The sequence below is a fragment of the Rhamphochromis longiceps genome, linkage group LG9 (assembly GCF_057381845.1).
Source record: "Rhamphochromis longiceps isolate RC_006_pf linkage group LG9, R_longiceps_female_GT1.1, whole genome shotgun sequence".
Taxonomy (NCBI): domain Eukaryota; kingdom Metazoa; phylum Chordata; class Actinopteri; order Cichliformes; family Cichlidae; genus Rhamphochromis; species Rhamphochromis longiceps.
The window spans coordinates 34,346,879-34,365,505 of NC_140565.1; the positions used below are offsets into that span (position 1 = coordinate 34,346,879).

An 18,627-nucleotide genomic window follows, 5' to 3' on the forward strand; every position below is an offset into this window, starting at 1 on the left:
CGTTGAAGCATGGTACGTATTACTCCGCGACGCTTCTGATTACAGTAGCCGTAATGCCTAGACAAACCATGTGAGTGAAGTTGGCCCCTCACTAGGGGTGCAACGATACTCGTATCGATATTGAACCGTTCGGTAGAGTGCTTTCGGTTCGGTACGCATATGTATCGAACAATACACAATTTGTAATTTCTTTTATCAACTTTCCTTCTGACGATGCTGTCTGTGTTGAGCGCTCAGTGGATCTGCGCTCGGCAGTGCAGCCTAGGCGGAGCAGTCGAGTGCAGATTCACTGACCGCAGGGCAAGCTAGCAAGACAGAAGTTAAGCTCTCAGCAACATGGACCTCCCCCACCCTCATTCAGATCTGGCGTTTGGAATTATTTTGGTTTTCATGTGAAGCATGACCCTGAAGGTAAGCGAGTCATGGACAAAAGTAAAACAGTATGTTGGATGTGCCACGCAATGCTCAATTACATGGGTGGGAACTAGTGTGTTAGCGCAGTTAGCTCGTTAACGTGTTGGCCGTCTAGCCCCACGCACGGACGATCCGCGGTAGCTCGTTAACGGAGATTTGCCGTGTTGTGGCGTTAACGTCATTTCAGATTAACGCTGACAGCACTAGTAGGAACACAACGAATATGACTGCACATTTACGCCGACATCATCCTAGTGCAAAGACAAGTGGAAGCAGACAAAAACAACAAGCATGCTACTAACTTTACCCGAGTCATTTAGACAGCTGTTAGCACATGATTCTCCTGATGGGGACCTGATATGTTTAATACGCTGCTGAGAATATAGCCCAGAAGAAGCGCATAGTATAGCTTTTATTTTGGAAAGAGCCATTTCTCTGTAATAAACTCTCTTTTCCAAAGATTTCTCCATTAGATAGATTTATTTTTTATCCCTTTGTTGTTTCAGCAACATTAAATTTAAAAACTGTACTTTTGAGTTAAAATATATATTTATAATTTTAATAAATGACAAATTAAAAAGGCATGAACATTTTTGTATCGAAAAAATATCGAACCGTGAATTTTGTGTATCGCTACACCCCTACCACTCACCTTCTTCAAATCCAACAAAAGTGGTGTTAATCAACTGTGCTATGTTTGTGCTGCTTCTGTTTTAAAGATATTAATGAAAATGTAAGGGTCAAAATGTCAACCAGCGCCCCCACATTAACTAAATCAAACAAAATTGATGTCAAACATTTGTGTTATGTTTGTGTTGCAAATTTTTTTGTTTCTGCTGCTATCATTTTAAAAATATTAATAAAAATTTCTAGAGGTCAGAGGTCAACCAGCCACCCCACATTAATGGAATCAAACAAAACTGGTGTCAATCAATTGTGCTATGTTTGTGCTGGTTTGTGCTGCAAAATATTTTGTTTGTGCTGCTATCATTTTAAAAATGTTAACAAAATAAGGTCTTGATCCGTGCTTAATCATCCAGGTAAGTAAATCCCAAAAGGTTGATTCTGTTCACCTGGACGTAGCGGTTTTAGTGGGAGAAACGTTTCGTCACTCATCCAAGTGACTTCTTCAGTCTCAGCTGACTGCAGGTTTCCCCAATCATATACACTCTCCTTCAAGATGAAAACCAGATTTAAATTTTCTCCTCTTCTTTTCTCATGTACTCTGTATTTCCATTGTTTTGTTTGTTCCGTACCTCTCTCACCTGACTTCCCAGTGTTATGTTTGTGTATTCTATGTATGGTTGGAAGGGGTGCTCATGATGGTGCCGGATCGTCTGGCAGTCTTTAAAACATTTTTCCTCCGGATAAATAAATCCATTCCACTAATGGAGGGAGTTTCAGTTTGTTCCACGACTGCATTTCACTCACTGCCTCTGTTTGTATCTCTGTCACTGCAGGACCAACATGGAGCGAGAAGTCAGCGCTCTCAGGAGGCCGACAAACCTCACAGAAGAAAGGGAGAGAAGAAATACAGCTGTGACGAGTGTGGGAAGGATTTTAATCGGACGTCTGACCTGATACGGCATCAACTCATCCACAGTGGAGTTAAAGCACACTACTGTGACTTGTGTGGAAAGTCTTTTACCCTGGCTGCGAACTTAAAAACACACCAACTCATCCACAGCGGACTTAAACCGTACAGCTGTGACTTGTGTGGAAAATCTTTCACCCAACTTGGACACTTAAAAAGACACCAACTCATCCACAGTGGACTTAAAGCACACAGCTGTGATCAGTGTGGTAAAGCCTTTGCTCGTAGTAGCAGCTTACGAAATCATCTAGTTACCCACTCTGAAAATAATCAAGCGTATAGCTGCGACATTTGTGGAAAAACATTCTGCTCGCTAGTCAAACGAAATATTCACCTGCGCATTCACACTGGACAGGATGTTTACTGGTGCGATCAGTGTGGGAAACTGTTTACAACAGCCACACACTTAAAAAACCACATGTTTATCCACACTGAGGAGAGACCTTATAAATGTGACTGGTGTGAAAAGGCTTTTAAAGAGCCACATTCCCTGAGAAAGCATCAACAGATTCACACCAGAAAAATACTCTACAAGTGCAGTTACTGTGAGGTATGTATTCATATTTTTTCAGTTGCAGTTATTTTGAAGTATTATGTGAATGAAGTTTAATTTCAAAGCTAAACGAGACGTTAAAACTAGCTAACCAGCGAGGAGTTAAAAGCGGCGAAAACAACACCCACAAACTTATCTCACTACAACATAGGGCCGAAAATATGACGTGATTCTAGTGTAATCAAACTCGGGGCTTGAGCTTTATTTCAGGCAATGTTCAGGATTAAAATGTTGAAGGAATTCCCTGACTCTCACTGTCTTTGTGTCTTTGTTTAGAAGCAGAGCGACACAGATGGATCCACTTCTCAACCCTGTCGTCACTGTGGTGGTGGGAAAGAGTTTCTCTGTGACCTTTGTGGAAAAACTTTCAGTCATCAACAAAGCCTAAAAGTACATCAGCGTAGACACACTGGAGACAAAATGAACTTCTGCAAAGAATGTGGGAGAGGTTTCCCCAAACCAAGTGAATTAAAACGACATGAAGTCATTCACAGTGGGGTTAAAAAGCACGTGTGTGACCAGTGTGGGTCATCCTTCACCACTGCAGGTTACCTTAAAGTACATAAACGAGTCCACACAGGAGAGAAACCATACAACTGTAGACACTGTGACAGACGTTTCTCATATTCAGGGACTCGAGATTGCCATGAACTTCGACATATTGAAGTGAACTTAATAACAGTGTGACAAGAGCTTTAAGAATCTCAGTTTATAATCCAAACATAAACAATCCCTCACTGTAAATAAACTGTTTCACTGTTACCAATGTGCAAAAACATAGCATAGCATAGCATCTTTATTTATAACGCACTTTACATCCAACTATGTTGACCAAAGTGCTACAAATATAAAACAGAGAGGAAACAGTTTAAATTACATATAAAATATCTTAAAATTAAAAGTAATATAATTAATAAGAAACGTATTAAGAGACATCAACAAGTCCTGCTGTGCTAAAAGCCAAGGTAAATAAATATGTTTTAAGACGTGATTTAAAAACAGATAAGGAAGGTGCCTGTCTAACATGTAAAGGCAACTCATTCCACAATTTTGGTGCTGCCACAGCAAACGCCCGATCCCCTCTGAGGAGCTGGTCTGCCGACCTGAGGGACCGGGAAGGTATGTATGGATGAAGAAGCTCAGAGAGGTACACAGGGGCAGCATTGGACAAACATTTAAAAACAAATAAAAGCATCTTAAAATGGATCCTAAAATGCACGGGCAGCCAATGAAGTGAATATAAAACTGGGGTGATATGCTCGTATCTATGAGTGCCAGTTAAAAGGCGTGCAGCAGCATTCTGGACTAACTGCAGTCGAAAAACAGAAGATCGACTCACCCCAAAATAAAGAGAATTACAGTAATCCAGCCGAACGGTTACAAAAGCGTGGATTACTGTTTCAAATTGCTGTCTCGTAAGAAAGTGCTTAATTTTGGCCAGTTGCCTCAGATGAAAGAAACTAGACCTTACAACCAACCCGATCTGGCTTTCAAGCTTAAGCTCAGGATCCATTTTAAAACCCAGATTAACAATCTCTGGTTTACAGAATGATTTCAGGGATTGCAAATCAACACACGGAACAGCAGTGGAGGCAGGTCTGAACACCATTACTTCAGTTTTAGAATCATTAAAACAAAGAAAGTTTAGCGCCAACCACGACTTGACGTCCTCCAGACATGTTTGTAAACGATTTACAGACGACCCATCTTTCTTTTTAAGAGGAACATAAATCTGGCAGTCATCTGCATAACAGTGAAACGAGAGTCTGTGTTTTCTAAAAATTGAGCCCAATGGAAGTAAATAAAGTGAAAACAGGATAGGGCCCAGAATGGAACCCTGTGGTACTCCATGAGACAACGGAGCTCGGGAGGACTCACAGTTTCCTAAGCGAACTGAAAAGGTTCGGTTTGTTAAGTAAGACCTGAACCATTTCAGAGCCACACCTGTTATACCGACACACTGCTCCAAACGTGAGATTAAAATTTCATGGTCTACAGTGTCAAATGCAGCAGTTAAATCGAGTAAAATAAGAATGACACTTTCACCAGAATCACATGATAAAAATATATCATTAAAAATTCTTAAAAGTGCTGATTCAGTGCTATGCATTGCTTTAAAACCAGATTGAAAAATCTCCTGAACATTTTGTGCATTCAAGTATGAAAAACATTCACTTCATTATCTGCTCTGTGCAAACATCAGCGCGATCCTGCAGGACGGACTGCACTGGATCACAGTGAATCTGAAGAGACAGAAAGATCCTCTTCTGGTTTCAGGGTCAGACTTACAAACCAGATCAGGCTCCACAGAGTTCAGATGGAATCTCCTGTAAAGAGTGTCAGCTGATGTCACACTTGGATCTCACGAGGTAGCTCTGATGTTTGGACTTCAATTCAGGAAGAAATAACATTCGAAACGTTGTTGTTGGTTTTTTTTGTTGGTTTTTTTCCCATGACTGAGCTCGTAATGCCTATTAGTCGTATTAAACTAAATTGTTTTAATTTAAATTAATTCAAATTCTATTATTTCTTTTTGGACCCTCAGAAAACACCAAATTCTTTTTACATGTAGATAGATGCTGGATGCCGGTAGAGTTACGTATTCTGAATACTTTGGATTACTTAATATATTTTCATGCCTATTACAACTATATGAATGTACTATTGCTATGTGATTTATTACTATTATTGAAGGCCATTCGCCATACCAATACCAACTAATTTTTAAATCTTAATATAAAATGAGTAACAGTAGGGTGGACATTAGGTATGGCTTTTTGCAGTGATCTTGCATAGAAAACAACTTCTGTATCAATAATATGTTTTCCTTTTGTCTACTTTGTGGCTCTGATTTCTGGACTTGCATCAATAATCCTGAATGTTACATTTGGGAAGCTGCAAGTCTTTTACTTTTTTTATTTTATTTTTTTATTTATTTATTTTTTACGGATTTTGATTCTCCAAAATGTTATCGCTGTTACGTTTAAATGGTTTTCCCATTGGGACACCGTATTTAGTAGTAGTTGTTGTTATAGATATTGTTTTACCTTACAGTTAACTGATATTGTATAAATACTTGAACTTAACTATTGTTTTGATCTTCTGGCTGACTGGTGTTTTCACCCGTAATACGGTAGAGGTGGGGGGGGGGGATCGATACAGCACAGCATCTTGATATTTTGCGTTGTGATGTTGTCTCAATACAGTGACACCAAACATCGATATTTATTAAAGAAAATAAAATACTCTGGGAATTACTCTGGGAATACAATGAATAAGGGAGCTCATCTTATAAGAGGCCAACTTTCTGCAAACAGTTGCGCTCTGACTTGAAGTGACTGCAATCACTTTGGGAGAGATTGTTGCAGGTTTTAAATAAATGCTGCCTTATTTATAAATGCAGACTAAATGCTACCATGTTTTCATCAGTTTGGTGTTAGGCTTGGTCAGTGAGCACTGCTCGAGGGGACTCGACTCACCGGGTTGGTTAGTCAGTTGCCGTTAATAGACTTACATTAGTTTATGTTTGCTAACTAAAAGCAGAACTCACTGGAATATAAAGACACTAGAACTAGAAATCAGTCTAAGGGGGGGTCACTTTTATGCTGCCTCTGACTTCAACAATACCTTTAAAGTTAACCTGAGGGTATACAGTCTACTTTAACTCTCTATCTTTTAAGCAGTAAGTGGTTCTTCGTTGGGAAAATCTCCCGCTTACAGTGGCTTGCAAAATTATTCGGCCCCCTTGAACTTTTCCACATTTTGTCACATTACAGCCACAAACATGAATCAATTTTATCGAATGTATTAATGTACATTTATAATTCCAGGTGAAAGACCAACACAAAGTGGTGCACACGTGAGAAGTGGAACAGAAATCATACATGATTCCAAACATTTTTTACAAATAAATAACTGCAAAGTGGGCTGTGTGTAATTATTCAGCCCCCTGAGTCAATACTTTGTAGAACCAGCTTTTGCTGCAATTCCAGCTGCCAGTCTTTTAGGGTCTGTCTCTACCAGCTTTGCACATCTAGAGACTGAAATCCTTGCCCATCCTTCTTTGCAAAACAGCTCCAGCTCACTCAGAACCACTTCATAAAGTGGTTGTTCAGGTTTAAGCAGTGGGAGGCGAAAAACTAATATATCCATAAGTGATGGCTTAACATTCTGCATTCAAGTATAAGTTTGTCTAAGTCCGCCATTGTAGAAATTCATTGCACCGAACGAAAAACGTGCACAGTGTGACGTCAAAATAGGCGCACACCTTTGACGCTGCGTTTTCTGTTTTCCTCATCCACACGTAAATGCAAAAACTTGAGTTTTCGAAAATATCCACCCTGGCAGGCGTTTTTAAAAATCTCAGTTTTCAGCGAACGAAAACGAGGTTTACGTGTGGACGAAAGGTGTAAACGCATAGAAAAATCTGCGTTTTCAAAAATACCCTGGTACGTGTGGACGTAGCCTTATTCATTATTCAAGGCACAAACGGAAAGTCATGTACGCGTGCAACGTAAAGGTGAGCGTGCAACGTAAAGTCACGTGGACATGCCGCGTGAGCATTCGAACTGAGTCTAAAGTTTTCGTGTGCGAATTGAAGCGGGTGCTCTCCAATCATCAAAAGTAACAAAGTCATTGAACACATTTATACAGTTACCTTTACATTTACCAATCATATATCACAGATTTACATTTTTTTTAGTACTATGCAAAAAGGCAAAGACAGAGCGACAGTCTGGGTCAATGGTGGCCGAGGCGACGGCAAGGCTAACAAAGGAACCCTCGAAGCGTTAGGCTAGCTTTGTAACAGAATATAACAGAAAAGTATGAAACTCCAGCTGAGTTGTAAGATGAAAAGTGGACACAATTTCGGGCTCCCACATTTTGTCAGAAACTGTACATTAACGAGTTTTTTACTGTTATTCAAATGCAACTGTGGAAATAACAAATAGAAGAAAATTCATTCATTCTTACCTTATACTAATCGTGGTGCAGGCCAGTGCAGTGCATGAACTGATGCCTTCTCCGGTCAATTCCACTGAGAGTAAATCTAATGTCCCGCTCTACTGTACAAGACAATGGTTACCTGGAGGGATGTACCACTGTGAGAGGGGTGCTGCGGAATAGTCCAAGTGATCGCTGCTTTAATTTCCCGCTCAACTATACATAAATTGCAGGTCGACACGATTTTTCAAAGCTGGTGAACTAGACCAAAGTCATTGATAACAAAAGAACAATAAATCCACTTTCTCCGGTACTTTATACCCGCTCAGTTGCAATGCAATTTAATGCACTACTAGAAATCGATGGCTTTTTGATGGTGTCCGGCGCGGAATGATGGTCAACTATAAATAGACGTTTTCTCGACGTTGTTGTTGTCACCTGGTCGACTACAAATAGATCAAATATCAATGACAAAAAAACAACGGTAAATCAACATCATTTCAACGTCCCTATAGTAAGACCATGGGTTTACCACAGTATTTCAATGTTGTTACAACAGTGACATTTCAACCCTGACCATAACGACGGATTGGATGAAAAATCAACATCGATTCAATGTCGTCTTGCTATCTGGAATCTTTTGATTGGTCGACATGGTACATTTTTTGACCATTAGGAAAGGGTGGGGTTTTTTGGTGTTGTCTTCGCTCACAGGTGGAAAGTGCTTTATGGCATTTTCCTTATGAAACACAGTTTTTACCGTTTCTTCCCGCAGTAAATATAAACAATGATAGTATTCAGGAAGAAAACCAAATATTTCATATATTTTTAACATAACTCTGGTTTTACGTGGCCGATCAACACAATTTAAAAACTCCATCAACGCTGTCATAGCCTGATACCACAATTTTTCTTAAAAATGCCAGCCAAGTGCCAATTGCTTTACACGTAATAGAGGATTTCTCAAAAGGGTCTGGATTGGTCCTAAACTTAAATAAATGTCAATTATTGCCTGTCAAAGAGTGTAGTGTTCAGAGTATTTGTAATATAACAGTTAAAAATGAAGCAACATATTTAGATCTGATTATCTGCAAAGATCCAAAAGACAGAATTTTACTAAATTGTCCCCCAATTATTAAAAAATCTCAAACCAAATTAAATCAATGGTTGCAGAGAGATTTAAGTTTAAGAGGAAGGGTATTGCTCTCAAAAGCAGAAGGTCTGTGTCGACTGACTTATGCAGCAATTTCTCTGCATGTGGACGGCAAAACTTGTAAGGATATCGACCGAATGCTCTTCAACTTCCTCTGGAAAAACAGGACACATTACATCAGAAAAAGTGTATTGATGAATGACTATGAACACGGTGGTCTCAATGTTTTGGATTTTACTACTCTAAACAATACATTTAAGATTAATTGGGCTAAACATTTTCTTAAAAATCCGGTATCCATTTGGAAGTTTGGTGGTCTAAGTTATCTTAGGTTGTGATTATAATATAGATAAGCTTCCAGAAAACCTTTCGATGTTTCACAAACAACTTCTGTTAGCTTGGTCCCTTATATATAAACACAACTTTACACCCCATACGTATTCAATTTGGAATAATAGGAACATAGTGTATGAAAATAAATCTTTTTTTTTTCTAGGTGGGTTGAGAAACGGATTGTTTTAGTGAATCAGCTGTTTAATCCTAATGGGCAGCTTATGTCCTATTCAGAATTCTTAAACACCTATAAATTTCCAGCCACACCCAAAGAATATGCCATATTATTTGATGCAATACCTACGGGTATTATAATGCTGTTTAAAGGTATTCAACCTTGCATATCATCTGTTTCTCTCCCCAACCCTTTAGATTCACACATAGGAAGAATCTGTCTAACAAACCGTAGTAAAAGTAATAAGAATATCCGTGCTTTGTTCCAGACAGAATCTCTAACTATTCCACATGTGGTCTCTTATCGGAATTTCTTTGTCAGTGACATTAACTGGAAAAGAGTATGGACAATTCCTAACAAGTAACTGGTAACGAATAAAGTGAAGGAAGTCTCATTTAAAATACTGCATAAATTTTATCCTGCTAATCATTAGGTGACAAAGTTCAAAAGGGACATAAATGTGAACTGTGGATTTTGTGGAAGCCATCCTGAGACTGTGCAACACCTTTTCTGGATCTGTTCATACGCTAGAACATTTTGGAAAGACTTCAGTAGATTCATTGTTGGACATCTCTATAATGACTTTACTGTGAAATGGGAAAATCTTGTATTTTGTTTCTTTCGAAGGCAAAAATAGAAGATGTTTACTTTATAATAAACTTGTTAGTTATCTTAGCTAAATTTTATTTTCACAAATGCAAATACAGTAACAAAAAACCTAATTTTAAACATTACTATAATGATGTTTTATGTTACATAAAATTGATTAGTGGATCACTCAACAAAAAGGCTATGAAAACTATTACTATTTGTAGTAATTACAAATTATTTGAATGTTTGTAATTCTTTGTATCACACCCTCTGGCATATATTAATTTTGTTCTGGTTGTATACATGTTCAGTATACTGTTTCTTAATAAAGTTTATTTAAAAAAAAAAATGAGGACGCGGCTCATGAATTTGGACACCCCCCAAATGTAGCTTCTGAGTCACGTGACCGCACAGCAACGAATCACAGCAGAGCAGAAAATGGGGCGGAGCAAAGCATGTGTGCAAGAGAGGAGTCGAGCAGAGAGAGCTGCTTTTTCATGAAACGGGAGTAAAGTAGTGAACTTAGAGGAGAGAAACAAACTAAAGTATCGATCATAAACCACTACCAACGTCCTGATCGATATCTGCATCGATCTGCCCACCCTTGTCTCCTGGATCGTAGCTGAGATCAGCGTGAACCACGTGGGTCTCTGCTCCCTGATCTGTTTCCTGTGTTTGGAAAGAGTTGCAGCTTCATCGCGGAGTTCCTCTCGGTTTGTGGGCTCATCTAAAGGTAAGCACCGAGCTAACTTTACTGTGAGTTCAGTTCATGTTGAGTTTAGCTCCTGAATGAGGTCTTCTGCTGCTCTCCTCGGTGTCTGTTCACAGTTTATTGTGAACACGTTGAGAGAAGAGTGAGAGAGTGTTTGGAGAAAAACACCAACTAATCATTAGCTCAGCATGCTGGGAGAAGTTGGAGCAGAAAAGTCTTTTCATTGTCCCTGCAGCTGTTTTTCTGCCTGCACCAAACCTCTACAGCCTCATTTGTATTTACCGCGTTGACTACATCCACGATTAAAAGACCTTACGCCCCTACAGCGTTATGTACGGTTCAATGTGTGCTCGCTATTCATTGTGCCTTTAGGTGCAGCTGCCCGTACTCACAAAGAAAGTTTTGGTGTGATTCTCCTTTGCTGAGATCAACATGTCTGAAACAACTTTTTTTGTGTTTTTGATGCAGTGTTTTCTATAATTCCGTCATAATGGTTTGTATGAGCGGTGAAACGTGTTTTACCAAACTTAAAGAAGTCCAGCCGCTTTCTTGTAGAAATTGTTGAACAACATGACACTAACATTACATTTTCCATTTGTATTGTTGCGAGCCTTGTATACCGATAAGATAAACAGATAAGACGAGGCCAAAAAACTGTGATGCGCCCACATTTTGGGAGAGCTGCACGTGTTTTACTGAATCAGGGAACAGACACACACAGTGCAGTGCGGACTTAAATCCACATGTGGCAGCACTGAAAGTAAGAGAGACCTTTAACCTTTGAACCTGTCCCTTATAGAGAAGGAAAACAATCACAAAAGTACCCAGTAGGGCTGCACGATTAATCGTTAGAAAATCGCGATCTCGATTCATACTTATGTGCGATCTCATTTCCAAATGACAACGATTAAAAAAAAAAAAAAAAAAAAGACAACGATTGTACCGCATTTTGATCCGGGACTTAATCTGCATGAAAACAAGCGCTCACTCTTCCTGCTCAACAAATGACAAGGGCGGAGCCTTATACCACGTGATACACAAGCTGTGCTGTGTGATGCTAAAATTAGCAGGAGAAAACAACGGAGAGCACGTCAGGGATGACGAGAAAGTGACAGGAGAAAATCCGTCCCGGTCAACCACCCAAACATCAATAACGGGAACCTTATACAGCGCTTCCCTATACCCGTTGAACTCCCGCAGGCACAAAGAAATTACGGAGGCTATCACTTATCACCTGACCAAAGATATGGCTCCATCAACACTGTGCAAAACGAGGGATTTAGGAAAATGATCAACATCCTAGACAAACGCTACACAGTGCCGTCCCGCAACTATTTTTCTATTGTTGCACTACCTGCTCTGTACACGCAGCGTCGAGCAACGGTGGAGACGGAATTTCAAGCAGTACAACATTTTGTGGCAACAACAAAACGTGAGACATTTGTTGTTTTTATGTTTATTTATTGTTTTTATGTTCAGTCTCAACTGTTACGAAGTTGATGTGCAGTTAATAAGTGCAATAAATATTTATACTGGAAAAGAAAATCGTGAGAGAATCGTGATCTCAATTCTAAGCCAAAAAATTGTGATTCTCATTTTATGCAAAATCGTGCAGCCCAAGTACCCAGTGACTGTGCTGGTTGGGATTGTAAAAAAGTTAAATAAATAAAGACATAAAAATGTAAACATTTTAAAATGCCTGCCTCTACAAAAAGGAATGAGATGGTATTGTGATTTTGGGAGAAAATGTCACATTGTTAAAGCCATACAACTTGAAAATGATCACAAATGTACCTGAGAACACGTTTAATGTTTGCAGGTAACAAGGTGATTTTAATTATGTATTTTTGAATATCTGCTGATGCAGCCATGAATGTGGAAATTATGTGATTTCTGAATGTAATAATTTCCCATTTCTGAAGACTGCTTCAACAAAAATGCAGGTTTAAATTCAAATTCAAATTTATTTGTCACGTACACAGTACGATATGTAGTGAAATGCTTGGACAACTGCTCGTGACCTAAAGAAAACAAAAAAGGAAAAGGCTATGAATAAGATAGGAAATAAATATGAAAAATTAAAAAGTGTAAATTTAACTAGGAAGGAATAAAATATAAATTAAGGTTAAAAATGAAATAACTGTACAACACAAATTAGAATGAAGGGTAGGGCTGCTCGATTATGGCAAAAATGATAATCACGATTATTTTCACTGAAATTGAGATCACGATTATTTGACGATATTTATTTAACCCTTTAAGACCTACTATAGAACCAAGTCCACCAGAGCTTATATTATTTTTATTTTATTTTTTTTACATGCTGTAGTGCCATTTGTGGGAGCATTTCAAGTTGCTATACATCAATACAACTGTTATAGCCCATATTTTAATAATATGTATGCATTAAGTGCATAGTAATTACATAAATTGCAAAAAAGTGCAATAAACTACAAAAAAAATTGAAAATCGCTTTTGTTTTGTTTACATATATTTCTACTTGGAGAAGTTTAAGAGGTTTATCCCTCAAAACTTTAAATACAATAAAGTTGCAAAAAATAGTTTTCCACCACAGGAAATTTATTTTGAGTGTCTTCATAGTTTTATTTTGGAGATACAGCAATTTTTATATACTGCAGGAAAAACAAAAAACAATCCTATGATGCAAATTTGCAAAGAAAACAGCAGGTGCATCATTTCACTGTGGGAAGTGTTACGAACAGCTGATAGGAACGGCAAAGCGTGTTTCTGGAATATTATGTTTTTGTTCCTGCAAGCACTTTTTATGCAATTTTTGCAAAGCTATATGTGGAACGAAACCGTGACCGAGGACAAGCTGATGGCATCAGATGTAAGTACAACTCCTCCGGTTTCATATGCAAAACAAATTATTGCGCTAGCTTACACGGTTCAGGTTCTACAGGGATTTAAAAATAGTTACGCAAAACGGAGCGTGCTGCTCTGACCGGCTTTAAAGGGTTAACAATGACTTTAAAAAAATAATATAAAATAGTGTGCAACACCACTGAAGTTTTTTTTTTTTAAACTCTTTTCAACCAACGGCAGTCACTCTCCAAATAACTTCTGCTTAGCTTTCCGAGCTTCCCTCGGGTCCTCTTAATCAGCGGTCTCCAACCTTTTTTGCGCCACGGACCGGTTTATGCCTGACAATATTTTCACGGACCAGCCTTTAAGGTGTCGCGGATAAATGAGGGAGGGGCTAATAATCGGCTCAGTCATTTTTAATGATCGTTGAAAGCCCAGATCGTAATCGTGATTAAAATTCGATTAATTGAGCAGCCCTAATGAAGGGTAAATTTAACTGGGAGAATAAGATAAAATATATAAATTAAAGTTGAAAATAAAATAACTGTACAACAAAATACACAATATAGAACTATATAAGAATGTATGAAGAAATATAAATAAATATATACACAATAACAGCAGCATATACACAATAACAGCAGCGTGATTTAAGTAATGAAGTGAAACAATGTCCAGAATGTCCAGTGTGTGTGTAAGAACTGTATGTGTGGGTCAGTACTGTGTGGTGGTGTGATTGAGAGACCGTATCGCCTGCTGGAAGAAGCTCCTCCTCAGTCTCTCTGTGTTGGTCTTCAGGGAGCGGAATCGCTTTCCTGACCTCAACAGAGAGAACAGTCTGTTGTTGGGATGGCTGAGGTCCTTCACGATCTTCCTGGCCTTGGTCCAGCACCGCCTGCTGTAGATTGAGTGCAGGTCAGGGAGCTTGGAGCGGATGGTGCGCTCAGCTGATCGCACAACCCTCTGTAGAGCTCGTCTGTCCTGCATGGTGCTGTTCCCGAACCAGGTTAAGATGTTTCCCATCAGGATGCTCTCTATGGTGCAGGAGTAAAAGTTCCTGAGCACCTTGGAGGGCAGTTGGAAGTCTCTCAAGCGTCTGAGGTGGTAGAGACGCTGACGGGCCTTTTTCACCACGGTGTTGATGTGACAGGACCATGACAGGTCCTGCGTGATGTGAACTCCGAGGTATTTGAAGCTGTCCACTCTCTCCACTGGGCACTCGTTGATGACGGGGGTCTGGTAGTTCCTCTCCTGCTTAGTGCTGAAGTCCACTATCAGCTCCTTTGTCTTACTGACGTTTAGAAGGAGGTTGTTCCTCTGGCACCAGTTCTCCAGATTCCTAATCTCCTTCAGGTAGGCAGTCTCGTTGTTATCAGAGATCAGGCCCACCACGACGGTGTCGTCAGCAAACTTGATGATGGTGGTGGAGCTGGTAGTGGCCACACAGTCATATGTGTACAAAGAGTACAGCAGGGGGCTCAGAACACACCCCTGGGGGGCTCCAGTGCTGAGAGTGGTGGAGGCTGAGACATGTCCGCCCATCCTTACTGCCTGTGGTCTGCCAGTTAGGAAGTTGGAGATCCACTGACACATAGATGAGCTGAGTCCCAGATGCTCCAGCTTGGTGGTGAGTGTGGAGGGAATTATGGTGTTAAATGCAGAGCTGTAGTCTATGAAGAGCATTTTAACATAATTCCCCCTTCTAGTGTCCAAGTGAGTGAGTGATGTGTGGAGGAGATGAGAGATGGCATCGTCTGTGGATCGATTTGGACGGTAAGCAAACTGTAGTGGGTCCAGTGTGTCTGGTAGTGAAGAAATGATGAAGTCTCTGACCAGGCGTTCAAAGCACTTCATCACTACTGAGGTGAGGGCTACAGGGCGATAGTCATTGAGAGAAGCAGGGTGGGGTTTCTTCGGGACAGGAACAATGATGGACTCTTTGAAGCATGTGGGGATCACCGACTGAGATAAAGAGATGTTGAATATCTCAGTGAACACAGGAGCTAGCTGGTATGCGCAGTCTCTTAGGATACGACCTGGGATGCCGTCTGGTCCTGCTGCTTTCCTGGTGTTCACTCTCTTGAAGGCTCTCCTTACTTCATGCTCGGAGATGACGAGCACGTTTCCGGTGCTGGCAGTATCTTCCTGTCTGCAGCCGTTAGCGCCGCTAACACTAGCATTGTTGGAGTCCTTAGCTGCAGCCTCGAAGCGAGCATAGAAAGTGTTCAGCTCGTCTGCCAGAGTCACGGCCGCGTTCGTCATACCGGTTGTTGGTGCTTTATAGTCCGTTATTGTCCTTAGTCCCCGCCACAGGCTCCTAGAGTCACTCTGTTGGAGTTGTGACTCTAGTTTCCTCCCGTAGCGCTGCTTCGCCTCTTTCACCGCCCTCCGCACGTTATATGACGCGGCTTTGTATGGGTCCATGTCCCCCGTCATGAGTCCCGTGTTGTAGGCAGCGGTGCGGGATCTCAGAGCGTCGCGGATGGTTTTATCCACCCACGGCTTCTGGTTGGGAAACGTTGTGATAGTCTTTGTCTCCACGGTGTCATCCGCTAGTTTCCCGATGAATCCCACAACCGCTTCCATAAACAATAGTTTAATAGTTAATGATGGTTGATAACAGCTTGGTTATTGTACACTATATTTAACTTATAAATTCGTATGTATGTAATATATCAGTGTGTATTTTCTGTATCCCTTTTAGTTGTTGTAAAACTTGAACGCTGTCACAGATGGTCTTGGTGATGTGTTAAATAAAGGAATTTTGTGTTATAATGGAGTACCACCTAATGTGTGTGGGATCGTTATAGGAATGTGGTCAATTGGGGTCCTTAGGGACTAGTAAAGCACTATACAAATACAGGCCATTTACCATTTTACCATTTTTATTACATTTTAATTACATTTGCAGATTGTTTCGGTGGAGTTTAATAAACTCAGCCGTCTACATCGGAGTATATTCTCGAGCATCTCACACTTCTGATAATCAGCTGTCTGCTTGACGTTTATTCAGCTGTGTAAAAACTATAACTTTAATCTCAGCCAAACCGATTTACTCAGGAACAAATAAAATACTAAAAAAAGCCAAACAATAACATTTCTAAGTTATCCAAGTGACTCATATATCATGTTTAACCTGAGTAGTGAAAGACAAAAAAGTTAAATGTTAAACGTTTATTTTGTGACCCAGAAAGAATGATAAGAGTAATATTAAAACTAACCGGCTGCCGCCATTGTAGGAAACTGAGCTTTTTTTTATTTTTTATTTTGAAATATATACAGGGTGTAGCATCCCCTGGGTAAAGGTGGTGGTATGCAGGGAGCTCAGTGGTAGGGGTGGGCGATATAAACGATATACGATAGAAACAATATAAATTTGACCAACGATAGAGATTTTGACTATATCGCTCTATCGCGATAGTGCATGTTGATGATGTCATCAAGCGGCGCCTGTTTTGGTCGAAAGCATCGCAGCGGCTAAAACCATTATCATCTGCAAATTATGGCGACAGTCATAGCAAAGAGATGAAGCACTTTTGAAATTTGGGGAAAGCCAAAAACTGCGCTTCCTCCACTTCCGTAACATTGATTCATTAATGTTGAATTCTCTCGCAGCTGCTCTATTCCCATGTTCAAGGTTCAAGGTTCTTTATTTGTCACATGCATAGTTATACAAGTATAACATACAGTGAAATGTAGCCTGACACGCTCCTCGACATGTGCAAAAATTGGGGGGGGTGTAGAGGAAGAACATTTTATATATATATATATATTTATATATATACACAACCACCAAGTACCTGCAGAGGGTCAGGCAAGTCCTGAGGAGTCAGCTGAATGGTAAGAACAAGATCCGGGCCATCAACACATACGCCCTGCCCGTGATCAGGTACCCTGCTGGGGTAATAGGCTGGCCAAAGGAGGAGATAGAAGCCACTGACATAAAGACAAGAAAGCTCCTTACCATGCATGGAGGGTTTCACCCCAAGTCCAGCACCCTGAGGCTGTACGCTAAGCGGAAGGAAGGGGGCCGGGGACTGGTGAGTGTCAGCACCACAGTCCAGGATGAGACAAGGAACATCCAAGAATACATTGGGAAGATGGCCCCAACTGACCGAGTGCTCAGTGAATACCTCAGGCAGCAGAAACCCAAGAAAGAGGAGGGAGACGAGGAACCATCATGGAAGGACAGGCCCCTGCACGGTATGTACCACCGGCAGATAGAGGAGGTGGCTGATATCCAGAAATCCTACCAGTGGCTGGACAAAGCTGGACTGAAAGACAGCACAGAGGCACTAATCATGGCAGCACAAGAACAAGCTCTGAGTACAAGATCCATAGAGGCTGGGGTCTATCACACCAGGCAAGACCCCAGGTGCAGGCTGTGTAAAGATGCCCCAGAGACAATCCAGCACATAACAGCAGGGTGCAAGATGCTAGCAGGCAAGGCATACATGGAACGCCATAACCAAGTGGCCGGCATAGTGTACAGGAACATCTGTGCCGAGTATAACCTGGAAGTCCCGAGGTCAAAATGGGAGATGCCCCCAAGGGTGGTGGAGAATGACCGAGCTAAGATCCTGTGGGACTTCCAGATACAGACGGACAAAATGGTGGTGGCTAACCAACCGGACATAGTGGTGGTAGACAAACAGAAGAAGACGGCCGTAGTGATCGATGTAGCGGTTCCGAATGACAGCAATATCAGGAAGAAGGAACACGAGAAGCTGGAGAAATACCAAGGGCTCAGAGAAGAGCTCGAGAGGATGTGGAGGGTGAAGGTAACGGTGGTCCCCGTGGTAATCGGAGCACTAGGTGCGGTGACTCCCAAGCTAGGCGAGTGGCTCCAGCAGATCCCGGGAATAACATCGGAGATCTCTGTCCAGAAGAGCGCAGTCCTGGGAACAGCTAAGATACTGCGCAGGACCCTCAAGCTCCCAGGCCTCTGGTAGAGGACCCGAGCTTGAAGGATAAACCGCCCGCAGGGGCGTGCTGGGTGTTTTTTTTTTTTTTTTTTTTTTTATATATATATATATTAGAACTGGGCGATAGAACGATAACGATATGTATCGCGATATAACTTTTACTCGATAGAGAAATTAAGCTATCGCGATAGACCTCGTCGCTCTTGTCCTCAAAAAAAAAAAAAAAAGTCAGCCAATCCAAATTAAGTAACGCAGAGCCGAACCAATCACAGCCGCAGCGTCACGTCGCGTGACTTGTTACGTACAGCACAAGTGCCAAGCCGCACGTGTGTTTGTTTGGGAAGCAGCCAGCGGGTAATGGAGCCAGCGCGTAATGGAGGAAATGAGTGTGCCGACTAGAAAAATCA

The 18,627-nt window shown here is 40.8% G+C and overlaps 1 protein-coding gene and 1 long non-coding RNA gene across 3 annotated transcripts in view; both read left to right on the plus strand.

Moving 5' to 3' along the window:
• LOC146662743 (uncharacterized) overlaps positions 1-5,647 on the plus strand; it is a 36,702-nt gene extending 31,055 nt beyond the window's left edge. The window contains exons 5-8 of the mRNA XM_085419408.1: positions 1,952-2,558; positions 2,838-3,123; positions 3,284-3,338; positions 4,731-5,647. Of these exons, the coding sequence (XP_085275534.1) occupies positions 1,952-2,558; positions 2,838-3,123; positions 3,284-3,338; positions 4,731-4,908 (1,126 nt within the window). The 3' untranslated portion in view covers positions 4,909-5,647. The remainder of the gene's footprint in view (positions 1-1,951; positions 2,559-2,837; positions 3,124-3,283; positions 3,339-4,730) is intronic.
• Positions 5,648-10,204: 4,557 nt separating this feature from the next.
• LOC146662747 (uncharacterized) overlaps positions 10,205-18,627 on the plus strand; it is a 22,350-nt gene continuing 13,927 nt past the window's right edge. For both annotated transcript variants that reach the window (XR_014913421.1, XR_014913422.1), the window contains exon 1: positions 10,205-10,490. This is a non-coding gene — a long non-coding RNA (uncharacterized LOC146662747). The remainder of the gene's footprint in view (positions 10,491-18,627) is intronic.